This window comes from Pinus tabuliformis, chromosome 4_2 (genome assembly GCF_031772625.1).
Source record: "Pinus tabuliformis cultivar Carrire ecotype Pingquan chromosome 4_2, CPIR1, whole genome shotgun sequence".
Lineage (NCBI taxonomy): Eukaryota > Viridiplantae > Streptophyta > Pinopsida > Pinales > Pinaceae > Pinus > Pinus tabuliformis.
Genome location: NC_142304.1, coordinates 427,350,835 through 427,375,961, shown reverse-complemented (window position 1 = coordinate 427,375,961; position 25,127 = coordinate 427,350,835). Strand labels below are relative to the sequence as shown.

The 25,127-nt window shown below is 40.0% G+C and overlaps 1 protein-coding gene across 1 annotated transcript in view; it reads right to left on the bottom strand.

Annotated features, from left to right (window-relative positions):
- Positions 1–2,269: 2,269 nt before the first annotated feature.
- LOC149169784 (callose synthase 3-like) overlaps positions 2,270–25,127 on the bottom strand; it is a 392,932-nt gene continuing 370,074 nt past the window's right edge. The window contains exons 34-42 of the mRNA XM_089428814.1: positions 7,548–7,667; positions 7,342–7,457; positions 6,997–7,080; positions 5,284–5,396; positions 4,842–5,071; positions 3,845–4,642; positions 3,669–3,719; positions 3,252–3,437; positions 2,270–3,138 (exon numbers count right to left, since the gene is read on the bottom strand). Of these exons, the coding sequence (XP_089284940.1) occupies positions 2,917–3,138; positions 3,252–3,437; positions 3,669–3,719; positions 3,845–4,642; positions 4,842–5,071; positions 5,284–5,396; positions 6,997–7,080; positions 7,342–7,457; positions 7,548–7,667 (1,920 nt within the window). The 3' untranslated portion in view covers positions 2,270–2,916. The remainder of the gene's footprint in view (positions 3,139–3,251; positions 3,438–3,668; positions 3,720–3,844; positions 4,643–4,841; positions 5,072–5,283; positions 5,397–6,996; positions 7,081–7,341; positions 7,458–7,547; positions 7,668–25,127) is intronic.

The following is a 25,127-nucleotide window of genomic DNA, read 5'->3' as shown; positions in this document are numbered from 1 at the left end:
ACATGTAAAAAAATAAATTGAAAATATAATTAAAATATAGGTTTTTTCCCCTCCAAAAATATTTACCCTTGAGAACGACATCATCATCCTGAATCATGCGACCTATTGGTTTTCTTAAAGTTGATTGATTTTGATAGTCATTTTTTATTACAAGGACCATCTGTATGTCAAAATTTTCCTAATAATGGATGAATTCAACTATGTATTCAACATTTTTCCTTTTATCTTATCTTTTGAAGTTGAAGCATGACACAATAAGCGTGCATGTTGGACTTTCTATTTCCTTCTACTGTAGACATGATCATCAATACTTTTAGATCATCTTTGATACTCATTTTAATCATAAGAATGTCTATTTTAAAGCATACAAATAAATTGTCTAACCAACCAGGTTTTTCTCAATCTATATTTTTCGGTTCTAAAATATGTAGTCTGTATATGTCAAATTATATAGGATTTGAACCATATATCGTAAGTGCTTTTTACGATAACAAGGTTTACACCTACTAATAGCACATGCATACTTGGTTACACTATATCAATACATAAATAATTGTTACTTAGAAAATTACCAAGCAAAGGGTTAGGTGTGAAAGCATTTACTTTAGAAAAACTCCCACTATGGCATCATTCTTCAAATTGGGTGCTTCTAATTTAGAATAACATCTATTATTCATGAAATACTTTGATGAGTAGTGACCTTTTGTTTGACTTTTGATATCATAGATGTACATACACAAAGGTTAATATTCATGAAGGCACTATTCTTTTTTCTTGAGGATACATTGCTATGAAATTAGGGACCTTCTCGTGCTTAAAGGTTTTACTTTTGAGGAATTTATGGAGATTGCAAATTCAATTTATTTGGATAGGGTGAATTTTCTATTGGATGGAAAAAATTACTTTGTCAACAAGAAATTTCCTAATTACAAAGTGAATGTGTACAAGTAAGGATTGAACATCTATTGTGATGTTGATGCAACTTTTTTAGACACTAGACATTTATTATATTCACTTTATTTCAAAATCGAATGAATGTGATATACACACTAGTTTTAATTGAATATCAATACTCCTAATAGTTATAGGGCTCAAGATGTATTATAAAGACTATGTGACTCTTTTTGAAACAAGACTTGAACTTTTGATCTATTTACTTTATTTCAAAATCTAGTGAATGTATTACACATGTTGTATATACAAGTTAATTGAATAATAAATGTGTACTTTTATAGCCATACAATGTGTACAAGTTTGAATACTGATTGTTATGTTGATGCAATTTTTTTAAACGCTAAATTTAAACTTTTATGAATATCTCAAAATCAAAGAATGGATGTGATATATATTATATATACATGCAAATTTTAATTGAATATTTATGCCTCTGATAATTACAGGGTTCATGTTGCACTACAAAGACACATTAAGAAGCATTTCTATCATATTATTTGGTTTAATAATTACAATTATTTTTTCGATAAACTAATTTAACATTCAAGCTCACCTCCACAATTTCCCTTACACCTACTGGACCCAAGCCAAGTAATACCCCTCCCTTGTGTGGCAAGAAAAATGTGCAAAATGCTCTTAATTAGAATTTGCCAATATGACAATGGGCTTATTTTAGCGAAGACTGTTGACTTGTCTCAAGGTTTTAAGAAACTTTGCTAGAGACATGTTTGTGGAATCATGCCCAAATTCCAAAAAAATAAATAATCATCAAGAATAATATAACAAATCGTTGCCACAATTTCTTGCATTGAAAGAACATAAATGCTGTTACAACTTGAGGGGAGAGATATCTTCATGTACAATTGGTGTATTATAAGAATTATATACTTGAAACTGATAGAAATAAAATGGGAAAAAAAAAATTAGTATAAAGTCTGATGTAAAAATAAATTAATGCAAAAAATTAGAAGTTAAAAAAATGAATTTGTATTCCTGCATGTGTGGCATAAATACGTATTTAAAATTAATAAAATAAAATGGAAAAAATTGGTATCTGAAGTCTGATGTCAAAATAAATTAATGCAAAAAAATGAATTTGTATTCCTGTCCGTGCTGCATAAGTATGTATTTAAAATTAATAAAATAAAATGGAAAAAATTGTGTCTGAAGTTTACTGTAAAAAAATCAATTAATATAAAAAGTAAAGATAAAAAAAATAAAAAATGAATTTCTATTAGATGTAGAAATAAGGTGGACCAATAACGTCTGGATATTTGAGTTTGCTTGCATATTTTTCACATTGAAGACAAACTAATTTACTATAAGACCAATATGATATTTCCAATTCCAATATTTACAAGATGTTAAATGGTCACAAGTTAAAAATAATGTTTCAGATCCATGATTTCACAATGGGAAAACGATTTCAGCGGTCACCTCAGTTGCTCAAACTATACATATGCAACTTCATCACTTACCCTTTCACCACTTACTTCGCTACCTTCATTACCACATAAATATTGTTGTATTTCATATAAATGTAGGATGGGAATTGCTCAAATCAAATAAAATCAATTGCACGTGATCTCGCACATCCACCACTATAAAGATCACAGGGGCTGCAACATTATGTAATTCCATGTCATGATCGTTGTTAAAACAGGAATTTGGAAATAATGCGAAGATACTACTCTCCTTAAATAAGAAGAATGTTACACTTGACCATCTATAGATTTCTCAACTTGGCTGGACACTTAGGTGAAAAGCCATGTCCACATAATACATGGGATTTTACAAGATGAACCTACACGAGAGAGTAGTGTATTAGCATGCTTTTAGAAGATCAATCCTGACCTTGGTGGACACTAAGGCTGAAACATCACGTCCACGTAATACATGGGATCTTTCCAGATGAACATGCACGAGAGAGTAGTGTATTACTCTGCTTATAGAAGGTCAATCTTATTTCCTACCAGTGAGAATACGTGAAATTTGCAAGCCTCTACTGAAGGCCTGGTTGAAGAGCAAACGACTCTGGAACTCCGATACAAATGGAAACCAAGCCAATATAGCAACTGGTGTGAAAAGATGGAGTCCCATTACATACTCATAACTACGAGCAAGGGCACGGACAGAATCCCAAAGTCCACAGCACTGAAATAGAGGCCTGCAGGCCAGTGCAATCTACACAAACAAAATCCAGATCTTGAACTCAGCATAAGCATAAACTACTACCAATTTCTATTCCCAACTAGAAATAACTGACGGATAAAGAGCACAACATCAATGCTAACTACCTGCAGGAAAGCCCATCCAGTAGGCATGAATGCAAGGAAACATACAAACAAGTCTGCTATGGTTAAGCCAAAGACAACTATGAGAATAATGAGAACTGATAAGAAACCAATGAAAAGAAGCCCCTTCAGAAGCCGGAACATGAGCTGAAAATCTGCACTGAACCTCCGCCTTCCCATGGATACAACCTGCGGATGCAAAAATTGAAATAAGTGGTATGCAAGAAAGATTTTCCAGAAGATATATTAAAACCCAATTCAAGCAATTTGGAACAAGGGCCATGGCTCATTAATTTATGGCAATGTTTTTTTGTAAATAAGGAAAATAAGAACACAGTCCATACAGAAAAATCAAATTTGGAAATTACTCTCTTCCCAACTTGTAAGATTAAACAAAAATGTTAAAAGCAGGAGGATTACCTTCAATACCAATAAAACGATTGCAATGACAAGCCAAGATAGCCCATATACCTGCAGTTTGTTGGTAAGGCAAACATTAGATTCTCAAAAAACATGTCCCATCATGCTCACTCCAATAAATGATGAAACATACTTTATCAATAATGGTAGCTTATAAGAGGATGTACAAACCATACCAGAACACTCCTGTGTTCATGTGCAATATTTAGGTGATAAACCAATCCATACTGATAGAGGAAAAATCTAAGTGATAACAATATCTCCAAAATCCGTCCCCGCAATCCTGAATGCTTGAGATGATCCTGTTCCTCATCCCACCAGGATTCCCAGCTCTTTTGCTGTAGCACACCAATACCTCCTCGATTGTTGATCCACTTGTTCCAATCTGTCCAGTCATCCACAATTTTTTGCCACTCGAATCCAGAAGGATTGAACAGGAAAGGAGCAAATAGCCATGCCCCAACCATAAACCACATGGAATAAGTGATTAAGATATAGAGAACAGTCTTACGATGTGACTGGCTATAGACAGTGTACACAATCAAGAGCAACATCAACTCGAGTCCTTTGACAAAGTGGCTGCGTGAATAGAAGCGGTAGTTATCTGCAAACTTAGCATGATAGACAACAAATCCACGCCCAGTAGCTCTGTATTTTGCTCCACCATGAAGTAATGTGCGGCCATAATAATGTACCTTTGTCCCAAGAGAGAAAGTAAAGAAAACTGATGCCATCTGCAGCTGCATGATCACAAAGTCACTTAAGGCTTTGCGGAATCCTCGTTCTAGGCCAATCTCCATCACCATAGGTAAGGCCATTAACAAACCAAGCTGGACAAATGATTGTGAAGCAAGGGCTGCTTCCAGAGCAGAATTGTGTTGTATAGCAGCTTCACGTAACATTGCCGTTTCAAGTCCACTCAAAACCAAATACAATCGACCATACAGAAAAATATACACTGTAAGTACAGTCACCTGCAATACATATACCAGAAGTTTTTTTCATGAGAGTGCTGAATCATGCTAATCTGCCAGATAATTCCTATTATTTAAACCACAAACCAATCAATGATGCATGCTCTTGAGATTTAAAATGAGGATGGAAAACCACACTCAAATGACAAAACAAAAACTTTTAGAAATAGGGGAAAAGAAGAGTGCAATTTATCCCTACCATGGAACTGAAATAAAACCCAACGGTAGTAAAATAGCAGGACATCATCCGGAAAAAGTCAAAGCGGTGACCAAGTCGATAAATATCACGACTCAAAGTCTGTTCACCATTCCCATTTGCCACCTTTGCCTCAAATTGTGATATTTGATTGAGTCCCACATCACGACCTTTACCAACTTGCATGTATTCATGATGAGTTATATTTCCTTGCCGTAACGTAGAATTGAATCCTATAAGGAAAAGGATAATGATAGTATTATATATATATTTATATATCTATACATCTGTTATTCAAAATTTAATGCAGCAATATATCAATGTAATAATAGGGAAGCCTTTCATACACATCCCTCCACATACAAATATGTAACTAAATCATAATACATAAATGTAAATAAATATCAAGGGCACAGTAAAAATTAAAAAATAACAGAATACCTACCTGCAAAAATGTCCTCACTTAAGTTGATAACTTTTGAAGCTTTGCTTATCCCACCTCTTGTGAGGTGAAACAATCTATCAAATACATCAGGATGTCCATAATGAAAGCGCACCCTAAACGGACAAAAAGAGGAAATGAGTAATAAAGAAAATATGAATAAGCGTGCATACAATCTCATCTAGCAGTTAGTTGCAATCCTATAATCGGTATGAACTAGCTCTCATCAAAGGAAGACGCATCGAGAATCCAGATTACAATGCTAATATGGTTTTGCAGGAGTCCATACTTGTGAAATTTGAAGACAGAGCAGTGGAAGGAGTGTAAAGGACAGGTGATATAGCAAGGACAGGTAGTCATAACAGCCCTACATGTTACAGAGGCCAGTGTCTGTGTAGCATAAATTTCGTACAACAGAATTGTACAGTATACAGCAGAATAGAGCATGTCAAAAAATGTAGGCTACACAGCAGAAAATACAGGCCAGAAAAGCAGGCATTGCAGTAGAAAAACAGGCCGTACAATAGAAAAACAGGCCAAAAAACAAGCCATACAGCAGAAAAAGTTAGGCTGTACAACCAAATTAGAACAAGAAAAGCCATATAACTAGTTGTATAGGAGAAGAAATGCACCAGCCTCATAAAAGAAGAAAAAGAGACTCAAATTGTATGAGTTGGCATTACAATAGCTATCCTATCATTTCCTCATTCAAGGCAAGATCATACAGAGAACATGTATCCAATAATGGTACTCAACAATTCAAGAAGCATTCCATACAAAGTAAATAGCATCACAAAGAAACACAATTACAGAGTGCAAACACACCCTTCAATTTTTTATTAGCTTCAAGTACAGTTACAACACCTAACTACATAATATTAGTTGAGACCTTACCATTTACACAGGTTGCTTGTAAGAAGATAAGAATGTCAGATGCAAAATTAATTACAATATACATCGGTTACATAGACATTTCATCTTCCAGCACTTCAACTTCCATTTTGACCTCTTCCACTACCTATACAAAATTTTTAAGTATGCTCATTTCATGGTCATAGATTGCACTGCTTCTGACCAATGTTACAAAAACTGACTGGGAAATAGTTCAGTAAGGATCAAAAGATAGGGCTCTGAAGAAAATTCAGACAAAGAAGAATTACTCAGCAAAAACATGGAAAATCAAAGTGGTCTTTCCTCGGAATGCTCCCTCCAAGGCACTATTGAACGATCCATCTTTACTCCCATGGGACTACAACATTGATGCAATCAGCATAAAAAACAAGTCCCACCAAATGCAAGAAAACTAAAAGAAAAGGACCCTTCCAAATCTCAACAGTATTAGAGAAATAAAACTTTTAACTGTCACCATCTCCTCCCTCTCCCACTTCTATATCCCTTCGCTTGATGTTCCCTAGCAATGTTTAGACAATGATATGAAAGAAAAAACATACATTACAATATCAAGAAAAAGATCACATTAATACCCACAAAATTCTAGTCGACCATCAGCAAACATGATAGCAAAACATTATAAGATGCTGTAACAAAATGCACTGTAATTCTCACTATATTCATTAACGTTTTACTTTATGAAGTATCATTTTCAAAAACAGTCAAATTGCTTTATCAGGTTGCGGATGAAACATTCAGTCCTCAACCTCTCATTAATAATAAAAAATTAAGGAATTAATCACAACAAATTTTTAGAGAGCTTACTTAAGCGGGCTTGCTAGCAATCGTTGTCCAATGGTAACAAAACTAGTTTCTTGATTTGACATGAACCAAGCAAGTGATGAAACACTGCACCAATCACAAGAAAGAGAACATATTATTGAATCTGGCAGGTTCTACAGAAAATCAATCGAGCAATTTCTAATTTAAGTTCCTAGCTATATAATTGTATTGTCTGATACAGTTAAATTGAATTGAGGAAATCCTCAACATACTGTGAAACAGATTCTATTGTTCCACATCCAGTTAAACTCCCTTCGATTTGAATCTTGAAATATAAAAAAAGCTTCAGCCTATGAAACTGTAATATTGACATCATAAGAGACTCACCTGCCCGTAAAAATATGTTCTCTAAGGCCAAGTATTGTTGGACATCGTACACCATGTTTCTTAAGAAATTCTTCCAGCAAGTTTCGCATTTTGAATGCTTCTTCTAGATAGTTGTCCTTCAATACGTTGAAGAATTAGAACTTAGTATCCATTGAGTAAGCAATAACATATTTAATATCTGATAATTATAGGGAAGCTAAGCATACCTGGTTCATATCAATTGTTTGAAGAGCTTCTCCACGAGTGAAAATAATGGCATGATTCTGATTTTCTGGCTTCCCCTCACCAAGAATAGGATTACCAGGCAGCTTGATACGGTATATTATCTGCATAACAGCCCCAAAAAAGGAAATAAATTGTAAGTTTGAAGAATCGAAATCTAATGATCTTGTGCATTTTTCCTTCACCAAGAATAGGATCACTAGGCAACTTGTTACGCTATATTATCTGCATACCAGCCCAAAAAAAGGAAATAAATTTTAAGTTTGAAGAATTAAAATATAATAATCTTATCATTTATGCATTGCCATTGGGTTTACTTGGAGACTGAAGTATCTTTTGTATCTTACTAATATGTCTTTAAAAATCAAATTTGAAGAAGACAATTTTTCAATGACATACCATAGTTTAATGGATATACTAGACAACCAAGTTTAGCATTTTCAAAAAAGAAAAAAGAAAAAAACTGCACCGCTTTATGTCCAGGGAAAACATAAAATAAGTGCACGATGGTGTGAAGCTGTCACATGGAGCTTGGTGATATGTTATCATCATTCCAAGCTATATTACCAAGAACTAAGAGTCCTATCTCTTGGAGACCCTACCACTGGAAGAGAAAGGTATCCCTATCTTGCACTTTGGTCCTCGTCCTATCTGTCAGAGACCCCACCACAGGGAGACAGAGGTATCCCTTGTGAAGTTTTCAACTCTATTGCAGCAACTGGAAATTATTCTTTTGACTGATTATTATTAAGTGCAGTTTATTTGCTATGGCAAATAACAAATAAAATCACAACTGCAATTTTCATCATAAAAAACGCTGTGGAAAATAAAATACTGGAACTATGAAATATAGAGCGAACACACAATAAAAATGACACTGTTATTTTTGGACAAATGTCCCCGGAAAAAACCAATGTGGGAAAACTGGTGCAACAGATGAGGGTTTTATTATTATTATTCAACAGGGAAAATTCTGAGTACAAATCTGGACGCCAAACTCGCAATCCTCTCTTGAGAAATCACTGGAAAAATTATCTGAGAGAATTTCTCTCTCCACAAGCAATCTGGCAACCACTCGAGCTTGGCTCTCTAGGACCCCTGCACAGGCCTCTACGCAGCCTGTAACTCGCACTCTTGAAATTTGCCTATGATAAAGATGTCCTGTCTGCTGCTGCCTCTGGAAATGACTCGCTTGGCCTCCTGATGAAAATCCCGACCTCCAACAACTCAATCGATTTCCTCCTTGGCTTAATCGAACTGCCTCCTGTGGAATAACTTTGACCTCCTCTGGTTGACTCTTTTGGCACTGGAAACCTCCTCCGGAATCTCTCTACTACTGCTCCTCAACCTCTACTACTGATCACTGGCTCAAATTCTTCTCTAGCTACTCTCTACTCTCTGACAAATTCAGTCTGCCTTAATCACTGGTGTATCTTCTCCATCCCCATCAAGTTGCACTTATAAGCTCTCGTTGATGAACGAATGGCCATGATTAGATCCCCATCAACGACTAAGATCATCTCTAACTTGATCCATGTGAGTTTCTGGAGAATACTCATCTTTCTCAATTAATTGTTGTTAATTAATTTATGTTCCTAAGTTAGACTTAGGAAACATTTAATTATTGATTAATTAACTTAATTGAGCCATCTCTAGGTGTTTTCTCCTGAAACGTTTTTTGGATTTTGGAGATCTTGTGTTCCTTAGCCTCTCAGACCAAAGTCGAGACTAGAGCATCTGTTTGATGCTACAAAAACTAAAACTCCCTCTTGGCGATGAAGGTGTTCTCTCACTCTATCTCCATAACATTTTCCACACATGCTGTTGATGTCTGACAACTGTGAAAATCTACCACTGTCCACCGTGCCACTGCGAAACTTTGATTCATCTGCCACTCTGAGCTAAACCAACCCTGCATCTATGTTGTTGCTAACACTGCACTGCACAATCTGTACTACTGCCAACATTGCTTTGCGTTGCAACCGATCTCATGCTGCTACTACAACTATTGCAACTGAGAACAAACTCTGAATCAACTGTGTCTCTGCACTGGCTCTGCAACTATCTCTTGAGTCTCTGACTGCTACTAGTCTCCACTGAGTAAATGCCTGCACTACAACTGCTCTACGCTCCTCAGCATCTGACTACAACTAGTACTGTAACTCTCCCTCAAGATCTAACTACACTAACTGACACTAAACCATCTACTACTGTATACTGTGGGCACTTGTAGCCAAGGTAACGATCTAAGAAGAAACACCTATCCCATGCAACCTTCCTTGGACCCTGCCCAAATCTCTGCAACTCTGAGAACTCTAACCTACAAATATTGTTGCTACTACTATCTTTGCACTATTGCAATAACGAGTCTGATCTCCCCAAATCTTGAAGCGCTAGCTTCCACAGGGCTACTCCCTCTGGGTTTCAATCTCCCTATGGGAAATCTCTTTGCAACCTCCTGGCAACTCGTGTTGTCCTCATGCACTAGAATTGGATTGCATAGTTTTGCGTTGGGAATCTTCTGGCTAGAATTGCACCTACATCTTGCAACTGGGCAATTCACACTGCCCATGTCACTACAACTATCTTTCGAGTACTGAATACAACTAGTTATGCAAATGTCTTGATTGCATCCTGCTAACACTAAACCTGCTACTATGATACTGTGGACTGCCGTAGGAAAGGTGATGGTCCTGTCGCAACAACTAGAATTGATCTAATTGGTCTCCTTGCTGCATTTGCATTGAACCCTGCTCATCTTGACACACTGAAGTATCAAGCTCCACCTCCACGTGATCTAGTGCCTTATTATCTCCTATTGAGCCTTTTCCCTTATTGGGAAACTGCTTCGCTATTCAACTCGTACTTGAAAGCTTGCACATCCTCCGACACCTGTCCCAGAAAACTGGAAGTCGATATGCTGCCTAGATCTGCGTTATGGCTAACTCACACGACCTATTCTAGCAATCTCGTACGACCATCTCTAGAAAGCTGCAAAATCTGAGAAACTCAAATAAGCTTGAGACTAGATCTGGAAATCTCCTTCTCTTTCCTACTTGGCCTTCCTTCTGCTACTCACACTCCCTTCTGGAATGCGCAAATCTACCTCTGTCTGCTTGCAAAAGTCCCTTCTCCAGTATTCACTCTGCCTGCTACCTCAACTAGGTAACTCGTTCAACCTTCCGAAAGTCCTTCGGAACCTGACACACAATTTGCTGCTCCTGAAGCTCGCACTGGCTAACTAGCAAAACTGCTACGACCTACTATAACTAAAAATCATGGATTTCCTCTTAACAACTAGATTTGGAAACCCTCTGAGAAATTCCTTTGTGTGTGTCGTTCTCTTCCTTGCCCAACGCCGATTCTGCTACTGCAAAACTGTTGCAAAATCACTACATCCAGATCTTCTCAACAAACTGACTGATCTGCTCACCGGAATTGCTTCCCGGCAACACCACTGCCTACTGGAATTGTTGTTGGCTTGTTCGAACTTTTCTTGCACCTGCAACTGAAAACCGAACCCTCTTCCCAACAATTCAAATTGCCTGCCTGGCCCTCTACACAGACCCAAAAATTGTGCTGTAGAACTCCCTCTGAACTTGCACAAATTTCCTTCTCGATTTTGTGCTTCTAATCTGTCTTAACCACTGCTTTGATACCATGTGAAATTTTCAACTCTATTGCAGCAACTATAAATTATTCTTATAACTAATTATTATTAAGCGCAGTTTATTTTCTATGACAAATAACGAATAAAATCACAACTGCAATTTTCACCATAAAAACGTTGTGGAAAATAAAATACTGAAACCAATAAATACAGAGCCCACACAATAAAAATGACACCGTTATTTTTGGACAAATGTCCCTGGAAAAACCCAATGTGGGAAAACTAGTGCAACGCATGAAGGTTTCATTGAGTACAAATCTAGATGCCAAACTGGCAATCCTCTCCTAAGAAATCACTAGCAAAATCATATGAAAGAATTTCTCTCTCCACAAGAAGTATGGAAACAATCTGGCCACTTGAGATTGGCTCTCAGGACCCCTGAGTAGGCCTTCAGACTGCCTCTACGCAGTCTGTAACTCGCACTACTGAAATTTTCCTCTGATCAACACGTTTTGCCTACTGTTGCTTCCGGAAATTGCTTGCTTGGCCTCCTGATGAAAATCTCAACGTCCAACAACTGAATCGACCTCCTCCTCAGCCTCCTTGAGGCTCTGTGCAAGCCTTGACGTAGCCTCTTGTGGAATAACTTTAACCTCCTCTGGCTGACTCTTCTAACACTAGAAACCTCCTTCGGAATCTCTCTACCGCTGCTCCTCAATCTCTGCTACTGATCACTAGCTTGAATTCTTCTCTTGCTGTTCTCTGCTCTCTGAGAAATTCGATTTGCCTTGATCATTGGTGTATCTTCTCCATCCTCATCGAGTTGCTCTTATAATCTCCCATTGGTGAACCAACAACCATGATTAGATCCCCATCAACAGATAAGATCATCTCTAACTCGATCCATGTAAGTTTGTAGAGAATTCTCACCTTTCGCAATTAATTGTTGTTAATTAATCACTTTTCCTAGGTTAGACTTAGGAAACAATTAATTATTGATTAATTAACTTAATTGAGCCATCTCTAGGTGTTTTATCGTAAAACTTTCTCTGCGTTTTGGATATCTTGTGTTCCTTAGCCTCTTTGACCAAAGTTGAGACTAGAAAACTTGTCCGATGGTACAAAAACTAACATCCCTATCTTGCACTTTGGTCCTCGAAGGCCCTTGCTCTAGATCCTTCTTTAGGTTGGACACAAGGTTGGTTCTCAGAGGCATCTCAACTTCTTCAGTCGATATATCTCTTTCCAGAGAGCTTTCACCCATTCAAATTCTCCCTTGATGTGCCATGCTATCTCTTATTGATTAGACAGGGATTGAACCAGGTTATCAAAGAGGGTATCTACAGATTATACATTCAGGTCACCTAGACCTCCCCCCCAATAGACCTGAGCCCAAAGATGTCCTACTTAGAGAACTTTCTGTATTTGTGAAATAGCATCATTGTCTACCTCCCATATACGTGCAAATATTAGATGCACTCACTCATCTACACTTTGGGACAACTCTAGGTTGTCTCCCATCAACTTCACATAGATAGAGCATGATATACCACGATCTAATAGGATCTGCCACGGGTGCCACCTTCAAGAGCTAGAGATGGAGATGCACCTCATCTTTCGATGTCCCCTATGCTATAAGATCTGAGGACACTATCATTACCTTTATAAGCACTTAGGAGGCTCCCTCTATTTTCTTTTGATAGAAGGACCAAAGATGCTTAGCCCTTTTCATCAGGAATATTTTCAGCCACATATCTAAACTCTTGCACACAATGGCCTGGTTTAGGATGACCAAGTCGATTACCTCATTCTTCCCTATTGATCCTTCATATCATAGAGTCCCAGAATGAATAAGCGAATAGTATGGTGAGGCTTCGGTTTTCTCCTCAGCCTCTCCCTTTGGGAGTCAACCCATTCTCATCAAGACCAATTCGAAGCCAAAATTTCATACATTAAGCCACACATTCTCATATTATCAGAGAGATAAGCTCCAAACGATTCCAACATAGGGCGCCTAACACCCATTAGGCTACCCCCGCAAATCTAGAGGAGCAACCCAAGATCCATGTAGAGTTTCCTTCTTTTGACATTGGATGCTAGGAGTATTCCTCGCTCATACACCCCTTCCAGGTTCACGCAATCAGGCTCTCTGTAGGTTTTAAGCAACTCTGATAACAAGCCAATGCCCATTACAACCCCCATACCCTCATCCATCAGACTTGGGAGTGTGAAAATTCTATCACTGCAGTAACTGATTTACTTTTCCTACTTATTCCACCACAAGTTATTCATAAAATCACTTCAATAAACATTAAAATAAATACTGCTGCAGATATCACATTGTAATACAAAAACAAATATATGAACAAGAATTAACACATTGACACAGATATTTTGGACTAATGTCCCCGGAAAAACCCAAGGGAGGATTTTATTATTCAGCAATTTTTTAGTATAACAGGGTGCCAAACTGGTTTACCCATATATAGACAAATTCTCCAACACTTCTTCTAAACCCAGCATCATCCATGCTGACCTCTGTGTGGCCCGCGTCAGCCTGTTGAGACTCTGCGTAGCCTCTCTGGCCTTCTGCATCACTCCTGCAACCTCTGCGTGGATAATGCTGGCTCTGCGCAATCTCTGTTGCCTCTGCGTGGCTTCCTCTGGCCCTGCGTATGCCTTTTCTGCCTCTGTGTTGATCTCCCGTCTCTCTGTTCCGTACTTGCTGTCTCCTGACTGCTCTCCAGACCACTGGTTCAATTTCTCAGCCTACCCCGCTCCAAAAATTGAACTGATTGGTCTCCCTCAGTATATTCTCCAAGTGACCCTCAAGCCTCCTCTTATACTTTTCTCGTTGACAAATCAAAGGCCGAGATTAAGTTCCTAATCAATGGCTAAGATTAAATTTGGCTTGATCCACGACTTTTGGATCATTCTAACACAGTTTTATATTAATACACATTAATATTTTAATATTTTATTTTCCCGAAGTTTAGACTTAGGGTCATCCTCCTCTACCTCCTTTTCCGCCTTCGTTGGCACTGCCTTGGAGTCAGACACCTCTCCCTTATTCTTCTTCCTCGAACACTGGTTCGCATAATGACCCAGTTCCCCACAGTTGAAGCACCTAATCTTGGAGAGGTCCTTTTTCTTCCACTTCTACTGCTTCCCCGCAGATGCCAAAGTTGCATCCTCTTCCTCTTCCTTCTTGATCTAGACTCCTTTGTTGCTACTTCCCGTCTTGCTTAGTCGTCTGATCTCTTCTTGGCGAAGCACTGCCCCCAATTTTTCCCAGTCTGAAAGATTCGCCTGCCTAAAATGCTCTGGAAAAATGTCTCCCACTCCTCGAGGACTGCATTTAGAGCGGTCCTCACCATCAACTCCTAATCTGACATGGCCCCTATGGAAGTCAATTGGTTCTAGATCTCCTTCAACCTACCGAGAAAGTGATCTATTTTCTCCCCCTTCTGCATCTGGTATAAACGCAGTTGACTCTCAAGTAACATCTTTCTCTGCACAGAAGTATTCTGGGACAACGTCTTCAAGATGTCCCACATTTCCTTTGCCGTATCCTTCTAGGCAATATGCTGGACCACATGATCCTTGACGCCATCAAGGATGATGCATTTCGCCTTGGCCATTGCCTCCTCGTACTTTTCATTATCAACCAGGTCAATTGGGATAGCCACTGTTCTCAAGGCAAAGGCCTTAATGTGATGTCTATCTAGAATGCACAGGATCCTAGCCTTCCAGACCACAAAGTTGGATGCTTCATCCAGCTTGTCCTGATCCCTTAGTCCATTCATGGCCATCTCTCTACTCTTCCTTTCGACTCCTCCAAGTCTCTACTTCCCTCTCGAAGTTCTCTCTCCGACTCCCTCTGAGTCTCGATTTCCCTCCTAGAAATATGCCTACCAATCGTCGAGTCGCACCTCTCCAATCTCCTACGCACCTGCAACACTGATCTGCATTTCTTGGCTAGTTATTTGCCTAGGTAGCGACTGCCTCTACCTTGGTTTTGCCTCGTTAGGTACTGTTCTGTCTCAGCAGCAACAACACCCCACCAGCTTCACTCCCCGCAATCTGCCCACAGCTTCCTATGCCCCAGCAACTAAAGGACTGAGCCTCTAGGCTCTGCGCAATCCTGGCACTGGCTGAAATGCTCCGTTGGCCAATTGTGTCAACCCTCCTGGTCTCTGCGTGGCTCTTCATGAGCCTTTTCTGCCCTCCTCAGCCTCTGCGCTAGCCTCTCTCTAGCCCTAATTGATGACATAGTCCCTCTACGTCAACCCTTCTCTATCGCTTTTTGCAAGGAACATCTTCTGTCACTTGGGACAGTTGTTTCTGCTGCAAATGCTTTGCTTCAGCTGGTGCCTTCAGCTCTCTCGTGATCTGCAACCACACTCTGATACCATGTTGACATTTCTAAGTATTACCCATTAGAAATTTTATCTGTATTCTTTGGTTTATTTCTCCTACTTGTTAATTACGAACAAGTTATTTAAACACATAAATATCGAAATAAACACAACATAGTCTCAGCCATCTATAGATCAACAACTGCAAGAAATAGCAAACACACAAGTGACACCGTTATTTTTGGTCAACTTGTCCCTGGAAAAACCCAACTTGGGAAAACCGGTGTAACAATTTTGAGGGTTATTTTATTATGCAGTCTATCTGAGTACAACTGGGTGCCAAACCGGCTCACCCGACAGAGAAAATAATCCAGCAGTAATGCCTCTCTATTCGGAAGCAAATATTCAGAAAATCTGCCCCACGAAACCCTCTCCACCACAACTGAAGCACTACGTCAGCCCTCCTAGCCTCTGTGTCAACCTGAAAACACCCTATGTCAGCTCTCTGAGGCTCTGCGCAGCATCTCTGGCTCTCTGCATCCAGCAGCCTCTGCGTGGATGAGGCAGGCCCTCCCAACCTCTGCACTGTCTTTGTTGCCTTCTGTGTCTGCCTCTCTTTGCTTTTGTGTTGGTCTCTCGGCACTATCTCTGCTCTGTCTCGTACTCACTGCCCGTCGCTGCAACTGATCACTGATTCAATTTCTCTTAGCAAACCCTACTCTAGAAAATCGAATGACTGATCACTTTAGTGTATCTCCAATTGACACTCAAGCCTCCTCTTATACATTTTTTGTTGGTCCTTCAACGACCCAGATTACATCTCTAATCAATGGCTAGGATTAGATTTGGCTTAATCCATGTCTAAAACTTTTTAACCCAGTTTTATATTAATTACCCATTAATATTTTATTTTTCCTAAGTTTAGACTTAGGAACTCCATTAAAAATATTAGGAACGCCATTGCCTCTTCGTACTTTTCATTATCAGCCGGGTCAACTGGGATAACCACTGTTCTCAAGACGAAGGCCTTGATGCGATGTCTATCTAGAATGGGTAGGATCCTGGCCTTCCAAACCACAAATTTGGACGCCCCTAACAGCCTGTCCTGATCCCTCAGTCCATTCATGGCCATCTCTCTGATCTTCCTTTCGACTCCTCCGAGTCTCTACTTCCTTCTCGAAGTTCTCTCTTCGACTCCCTCTGAGTCTCGATTTCCCTCCTAGAAATCTGCCTGCCAATTGTCGAGTTGCACCTCTTCAATCTCCTATGCACCTGCAATACTAATATGGATTTCTTGGCTAGAAATCTGCCTAGGTAGTGGCTCCTTCTACCTTGGTTTTGCCCCGTTAGGTACTGTTTTGTCTCGGCAGCAACAACACCCCACCAACTTCACTCCTCGCAATCTGCCCACAGCTTCCTACACCCCAACAACTGAAGGACTGAGCCTCCAGGCTCTACTCAATCCCGTCACTGGTTAAAATGCTCCCCTAGCCAACTGCGTCAACCCTCTAGGTCCCTGCGTGGATCTTGTTGGCCTGTTTTGCCCTCCTCAGCCTCTGTGCTGGCCTCTCTCTGGCCCTAACTAATGACGCAGTCCCTCTCTGTCAACCCTTCTCTGCCGCTTTTTGCAAGGAACAGGTTCTGTCACTTGCGACAGTTGTTTCTGCTGCAAATTCTCTGCTTTAGTTGGTGCCTTTAGCTCCCCTGTGATCTGCAGCTGCGCTCTAATACCATGTTGAAATTTCTAAGTATTACCCATTAACAATTTTATCTGTATTCTTTGGTTTATTTCTCCTACTTGTTAATTATGAATAAGTTATTTAAACACATAAATATCGAAATAAACACAATACAATCTCAACCATCCACAAAGCAATAACTAAAATAAATAGCAAACACACAAGTGACACCGTTATTTTTGGACAACTTGTCCCCGGAAAAACCCAACTTGGGAAAACCGGTGTAGCAATTCTGAAGGTTATTTTATTATGCAATCTATTTGAGTACAACTGGGTTGCCAAATCAGCTCACTCGACAGAGAAAATAATCCGACAGTAATACCTCTCTATTCGGAAGCATATATTCAGAAAATCTGCCCCACGAAACCCTCTCTAGCACAACTGAAGCACTGGGTCAGCCCTCTTGGCCTCTGCCTTAGCCGGGAAACCCCCTGCGTCAGCTCTCTAAGGCTCTATGCAACCTCTCTACCTCTCTGCGTCACTCCATCAACCTCTCGTGGATGGCGCAGGTCTTCCTGGCCTCTGCACTCTATGTTGGCCTCTGCGCTATCTCTATTGGCTTTTGCGTCTGCCTCTCTCTGCTTCTGCGCTAGTCTCTCGACACTATCTCTGCCTCTCTGTCTTGTACTCACTGCCCCTCGTTGCAACTGATCATTGATTCGATTCTCTTAGCAAACCCCACTCTAGAAAATCGAATGACTGATCACTTTGGTGTATCTCCAACTGACCCTCAAGCCTCCTCTTATAATTTTCCTATTGGTCTTCAACAGTCGAGATTACATTTCTAATCAACGACTAAGATTAGATTTGGCTTGATCCATGTCCTTTGGAACTTTCTAACCCAGTTTTATATTAATACCCATTAATATTTTTTTCCTAAGTTTAGACTTAGGAACTCCATTAAAAATATTAATTATTTTAATATCTCCTTAACCGAGTAGGATCTGCCCAAACCATTTCTGGGTCTTGGAGATCTCATGTGCTTTAGCCTCTCCACAAATTTTCATGGCTAGAGCACATCCAATGCTACACCAAATCAACAAGAGGAAGGTTTATGTCCTAGTTTTTTGAGTTTCTAGATTTTTGCAGCTCTGCAGGGATGACCGTATGAGCTCACCAGAAGAGGTCGCGTGAGTTAGCCAAAATGAAAATCTGGGCAGCAAATCGACTTCCAGTTGCCAAAAGAAGTGTGAGTTGCAAAGAAAGGAAGGTTCCCAACCACAAACTAGGATTGAAATGAGATAGTGGGGCACCAGATCGAGGAGGAGTATGAGACTCTAGTGTGTCAGATGGGGAAGGTCCAACACAGTTTCAACAAGGAGATCAGTAAAATCAGTTACAGATTGTTGCAATGGGACCATCACCTTTGCTAAGGAGCCCACAGTATCATACTAGCAGATTCAATGTCAGCAAATGTCGTCAATAACTTAGATTATAGCTGCAAATCTAGTTGCAGTTAGTACGCATGAGACAGTTGCAGAGCTAGTTGCAATGACACAGGTAGTATGAATTGCCCAGTTGTAGTATGCAGTGGCAATCTCAGCTAGAAGATTCTCAGTGCAGAGCATTGTAGTCCAATTTCCAGTGCAGGAGGACACTGTGAGTTGCCAAGAGGGAGCAGAGATATTTCCCATAGGGAATCGAGACTCACAGGGAGTGTAGATTCAGAGGGAGCAGCTCTATGGAAGCTAGCGCTTCAGGATCTGGGGAGATCAAACTCATTATTGTAGGAATTGAAGTAGTAGTGTGGAAGTATTAGTAGAGCAGTAGTAGTAGCAATATGATTAGATCTGAGTTTCCTATGTTCGTAGACATACCTCCAGGAGTGAGGTGGGGTGACTTGGTGCTGTAGCCCCAAAGAGCTACAGAGATTGGGCAGGGTCCTTGCGAAGTCCACCTCATGGATCATTACTTGACTACGGGGGCTCACAGTGTTCAGTAGTAGGATGGATCAGTGGCAGTTGATGTAATCAATACCAGAGTGACAGTTGCAGACTAGTAGCAATCAGATGCTGAGGAGCGCAGAGCAGTGTTGACAACAGAGCAGGTGGCTCAATGCAAAGTTGGCAGTAGCGAAGATTCTTTAGAGACAGTGCAGATACTTGTAGCAGTCAAGACTCGGGAGACAGATGCATCACACTGAACACAGTTGAATCAATATTTCGAATGCTTCTTAGTTGCAGTAGTTGCAGTTGCAATAACAACAGATGAGAGGGAGTTGCAATGCAGATGCGGTGTTGGCAGCAGTATGGTAGTGTCAGCAGCAACACAGATGCAACATCAAAGTTGCGCAGTGGTTGGCGGGTAGCAGTAGCTAGACATTAGCAGCGTGACATGAGATGACACTGAGACAAATTGTTGTGACAAGCTATGCAGGACCAGAACATAGTCCTCACTAAGAGGGAGTGTTAGTTTTTGTAGCATCGTATGTGTTCTAGCCATGAAATTTGGTGGATTTGTAGAATGCATGAGATCTCCAAAACCCAGAAATTGTTTCTAGGAATTCCACCTAGAGATGATTGAATTAGATTATTAACCTATTTTTTTAATGTTTCCTAAGTCTAAACTTTGGAAAATTAGTTAATTAATCATAATTAATTAAGTCAAGGTGAAAATAGTCTAGAAACTCACACAGATCGACTTCATGATCATCTTAGCCCTTGATTAAGTTTTAATCTTGCTCGTTGGTGCTCCAACAGAGGAATATAAGAAGTCGATGGGAAATTGGAGAACACACCAAAGACACTTGAGAAATTTGATTTCCTTGGCAGATCGATTTCCAGAGGGCAACAACAGTTGTCAGAGAGCTAGAGATTAACGCAGAGACAGTGACTGGCAGGGACAGTGATCCAGAGGAAGATTTCCAGATCCGGAGAGGCAGCAACAAGAGGTCGAGTTATTCCCAATGCAGGCAACTCGAGTGTGAGTGAAGGCAGAAGCCTAAGTACAGGCTTTCGTGGGAGTATAGGCAGAAGCTCAAGTACGGGCAACTGCGCGAGTATAGGTAGAAACCCAAGTATGAGAAAACATGCGAGTATGGGCAGAAGCGTGAGGACAGGAAGTTACGCGAGTGCAAGCAACGGGATTGCCAAGGTTACTTGTGGAGGAAGGGAAATTCCCTTAGAAAATTTCGGCCATATTTTCCTGCTGTGGACTTCTAGTTTCAGGCATCTAGATTGTACTCAGAATTTCACTATTGCATAATAATAAAAACCCTCAGCTACTGCACCGGTTTTCCCAAGTTGGGCTTTTCCAGGGTCATTTGTGCAAAAATAATTGTGTTAATTTTTTGTGTGTGCTAGATTTTATCAGATTCCAACACTATTATTTTCCACAGAATTTTATTTGTGAAGGTTGCAGTGTGTTTAATTCAATGTTGTCGTAGCAATAAACTATATAATTAATTTATCAATTAGAAAAATTAACACTAGTTGCTGAAATAGGATTTCAGTGGTGAAATTTTCACATTCTCCAAGCTATCCAAAGATGCAAGAGTGAGGAAAAGAGATCAGGGAATGACATTTATCCCCATCTATTCTATCCCTAACTCACCTTAAAACCACCCCAACTCAAGTTAAAGCCACAAAAAGTAAAAATTAAAATTAAAAAGAAGTCGACCTTCGTCATACAGCCCGTCAGCCCTCGAATCCATGCCCGATCCGCCATAAATCTGAGGCAGATTATTGTCTGAAACTGTGGTTTGAAAATCTAGAACCGCAGATCGGGCATGCGCAGTTCCAGATTTCCAGGAACCGATCCATTCACGTGGAACAGTGGACCCAATTTTCGAATCTGTGTTTCTACTAGAGGATTCCCCACAGATCCCTACGGGACGCAATCCTGCACTTGGAACCTTGGTGGGGGGGAAGGATCGTGCAACACTAGTTCGAATTGCTAGGTAGGAGGGTTCGATTTCTTGTTGCAGGTGCAAGAAAAGTTCAAACAAGCAGTGTAGCAGGTAGTGGTATTGCCAGGAAGCGATTCCGATGAGAAAATCAAAGAGTTGATTGAGTAGATCTAGGCACAGTTGTTTTTGTAGCACAAAAATCAGCGCCTAGTGGAGGAGAATAGCACACAAAGAAAGAAATTTCCAGAATTTCTCATAAAGGTTTCCAGATCCAGTTTCTAGGAGGAAATATGAGATTTCTAGTTGTAGTAGGTCGTAGCAGTTTTGCCAGACAACCAGTGCGAGCTTCAAGAGCAACAAATCTTGTGCCAGATTCTAGAGGACTTTCGGAAGGTTGAATGAGTTGTCCAATTGAGGTAGCAAGTAGTGTGAGAGCCAAAGGAAAACAAGAGCAGATCTGCAAATTCCTCTAGGAGTGCAAGTAGCAGAGAGAAAACCCAGCAGGTAATGGAGGGATATTTCCAACAGTAGTCTCTAGATTATTTTAGTTTCGCAAATTTTTCAGCTTTCTAGAGATGGTCATACAAGATTGCCAGAGGAGTTCGTGTGAGTTAGCCAAATGGAGATCTTGGCAACAGATCGAATTCCAGTTGCTAGAGACAGAGGTCAAAGGAAGTATGACTTATCAATTGCGACTTGCAAAGCAAAGAAGGGTTCCAACCAGGGACAAAGCTCGAAAGGAGATAGTGGGACACCAAATTCAAGAGGTGGAGTTTGATTCTCCTGCATATCAGGAGGGGCAGCGTTCAGTGCAAATAAAGCAAGGAGATCAGTCAGATCAGTTCCAATTGTTGTAGCAAGTTTTTGTAGCATCAAAAGTGTTCTAGTCTCGAAACTTTGTGGGAAGGAAAACACAAGAGTTCTCCATAACCCAAAAATCATTTATGGAAATTCCACCTAGAAGTGTCTCAATTAGATTATTAGCCTATTTTTAATTATTTCGTAAGTCTAAACATAGGAAAAGGGGTTAATTAATCAGAATTAATTGAGATAAGGTGTGAATCATCTAGAAACTCACGCAGACCGACTGGGAAATAGTCTGGGCACTTCATTAAGTTTTAATCTTGGCTCTTGGAGGTCCAACATAAGATTATAAGAAGTCAATGGGTAGATGGAGAACACACCAGTTAGACACACACAAAGATCGATTTCCTTGGAGAGTTCGATTTTCCAGAGGCAGTAGCCGGAAGAGTTCGAACTTCAGAAGGGAAGCAGAGACATAGAAGGGCAAGGATAGTGAAGCTAGAGGAATACTTTACAGATCTAGTGAGTACATCAGAGAGAGGCAGAGATAGCCACAAAGAGGTTGCACAAGGGCTACGCACAAGCCTCTAAGAGGCAATTTGATTTTGGTGGGGAAAAGCAAAGTTTCAGTTCCAAATGTAGGAAAGTCATTTCAAAGGCCAAGAGAGACAGTTTCTCAGTGAGCAGTAGACTAGACGGCTTGAGGAGCAGCTGATTTAGGTAGAGCATGGAAGGCATTGTGCAACGGTGACACAAGGCAGTGCAAAGGTTGTTTGGACGACTCACTTGGAGCTGCAATCAGAGCCCAGTTTGTTTGTGGGGGTGAGGAAAATTCCTCACTAGATTTTTGTCAATATTTTCTCTACAGGATTGCCAAATTTAGGCATCCAGATTGTACTTAGATTATTTTACTACTACTTAATAATATAAAACCCTCAACTACTATACCAGTTTTCCCAAGTTGGGTTTTTTCAGGGACTTTTATCCAAAAATATTTGTGTCAAATTTTATGTGTGTGCTAGAATATTTCTTAGTTTCCAACGTTATTATATTCCACAGTGTTATTTGTGAAAGTTGTAGTGTGACTTGATATTTATCATAGCAAATAAATTGTTAATTAACTAACAATTAGAAGAATTAATTCCAGTTGCTGCAATAGTATTTCAGACTTGAAATTTTCACATGGTATCAGAGTGATTTTGATTAGACGAGGAAGCTCAGAACTCGAAGTAGAAAAAATCGTTGTTCAAAGGGAGCAACGGGGCATTTTTCTAGGCGCTGCACAGTGCCTAGCTAGGCAATGCGAATTGCTTGAGCAACTCGATTTTTTAGTGCAGGGTTGCAAAAAAAATTGGCTTCCCAGATTGAGTGATTTCAGCATGCAGAGGGAGCAGCAATCCAGTATTTTAGCTGAGCAGATTCCTTTTTGAGCACAAAAGGGTTATGTAGTAGTTGCTAGAGCAGAGTCAACACCGGGTGGAAGAGAAAAGTGCACCCACAGAGGGAGGAATTTCCTAATTTTTCCTAGATGGTTTCTAGTTCCAATTTTCTATAGGAGATCCATAATTTTACAGTTGCAAAAGGTAGTGCAAATTTGATAGAAGCAGCTAGTTCGAGTTGTTGGGGCTACAGTTCGTGTGCCAGTTTTCTAGAGAAGGGCATTCAGAAAGGCTGAGCGAGTAGTTCGAGAAAGCACCTGAAGGCAGAGTGAAGCAGAAAGAGAAGTTATGTGTATTCCGGGAGAGAGTGTGAGTTTCCGAAAAGGTAACCAAGCAAGAAAAAAAGAAGAGATTCCAGTGTAATTTTCCAAATTTTGAGTGTTGCAAATTTTGTAGCTTTCCAGAGATGGCCATACGAGATTGCCATAGGAGGTTGTGCGAGTTAGACAGAATGCCGATATGGGCATCAGATCAACTTCCAGTTACCGCAAATAAGTTTAAAAGGAAGTATGATTTATCCAGTGTGAGTTGCAAAGCAAAGGGTCCCAACCAAGGACTAGGCTTGAAAGGAGATAGTTGGGCACCAATTCCAGGTGGAGGAGGAGTATGAGATGTTTATTGTGGGTAGCAATGGATGTGCTCTAGCTCTGAAATTTTGTGGAGGGTCTAGAACACATGATATCTCCAAGACCCAAAAATCGTTTAGAGAAATTCCACCCGTATGAGGAGTTATTAAAATAATTAATATTTTTTATGGGTTCCTAAGTCTAAACTTAGGAAAATAAAAATATTAATGAGTATTAATAAAGATATGGGTGAGAAGCTTCTAAGAGACGAGGATCAGGTTTGTTTCAATCTTAGCGCTTGATTAGAAACATAATCTCGGTCGTTGATTCATCAACAGGAAAAGTATAAGAGAAGACTTGATAGTCAGTTGGAGAAACACTAAGCAAATACTCAGTAACCCAAAGGAAATCGATTCTCAAGGCGAAGGAGCTCGATTTTAGAGGGAGAGTTGCAGGATGAAGGAAGAGGAGGGCATCAGCAACAGTCAGAGACTGAGGATGAGGTGACACAGGGCATTCGAGAGATAGCGCAGAGGGAAGAGCAGGGAGACAACACCATTGGTGACACAGTCCTCACGCAGAGTGACGCAGAAGTGAGTGAAGGGTCTCCAGGGTGAAAGAAATTCTCCAGGAGGAGGATAAACTTTGTCTCAAGTGTTTCTCTCAGAAGTGTCTCATTTTTTTGTACAGTCATCCTTGTAAAGCGATTGTTGTTGAAGATTAATAAATAAATTCTCATCTGTTGCACCGGTTTTCCCGCATTGGGTTTTTTCTAGGGACAATTGTCCAAAAACAACTGTGTTGATGTGATTGATTCTTGTGCTTGTATATCACTGTTATTGTCTCTATGTAATTATGTGATAACTGTAGTAGAATTTATTTTAATGTTTACTGAAAGGTTTTGTAAATAACTTATTGTGAGAGATAAGTAGATGAAATAAATCAGTTAGATAAGTAGGTGAAATAAATCAGTTATTGTAGTAGAATTTCGTGTTAGAATTTTTCACATGGTATCGAAGCAGAGATCGGGAAACAGGATTGAAGAATCTGCTGAGTCAGGATCATGATGCTGGGGCATCAACTCAAGGGACCCACGCAAATATCCAGAGAAAGAAGAGAGCACGAAGAACATGGATCACGATTATTCTATGTTAGCTTCCAGACTGGAAGAAGAAGTCGCTTGCCTAGCGAGTTCTGCCTC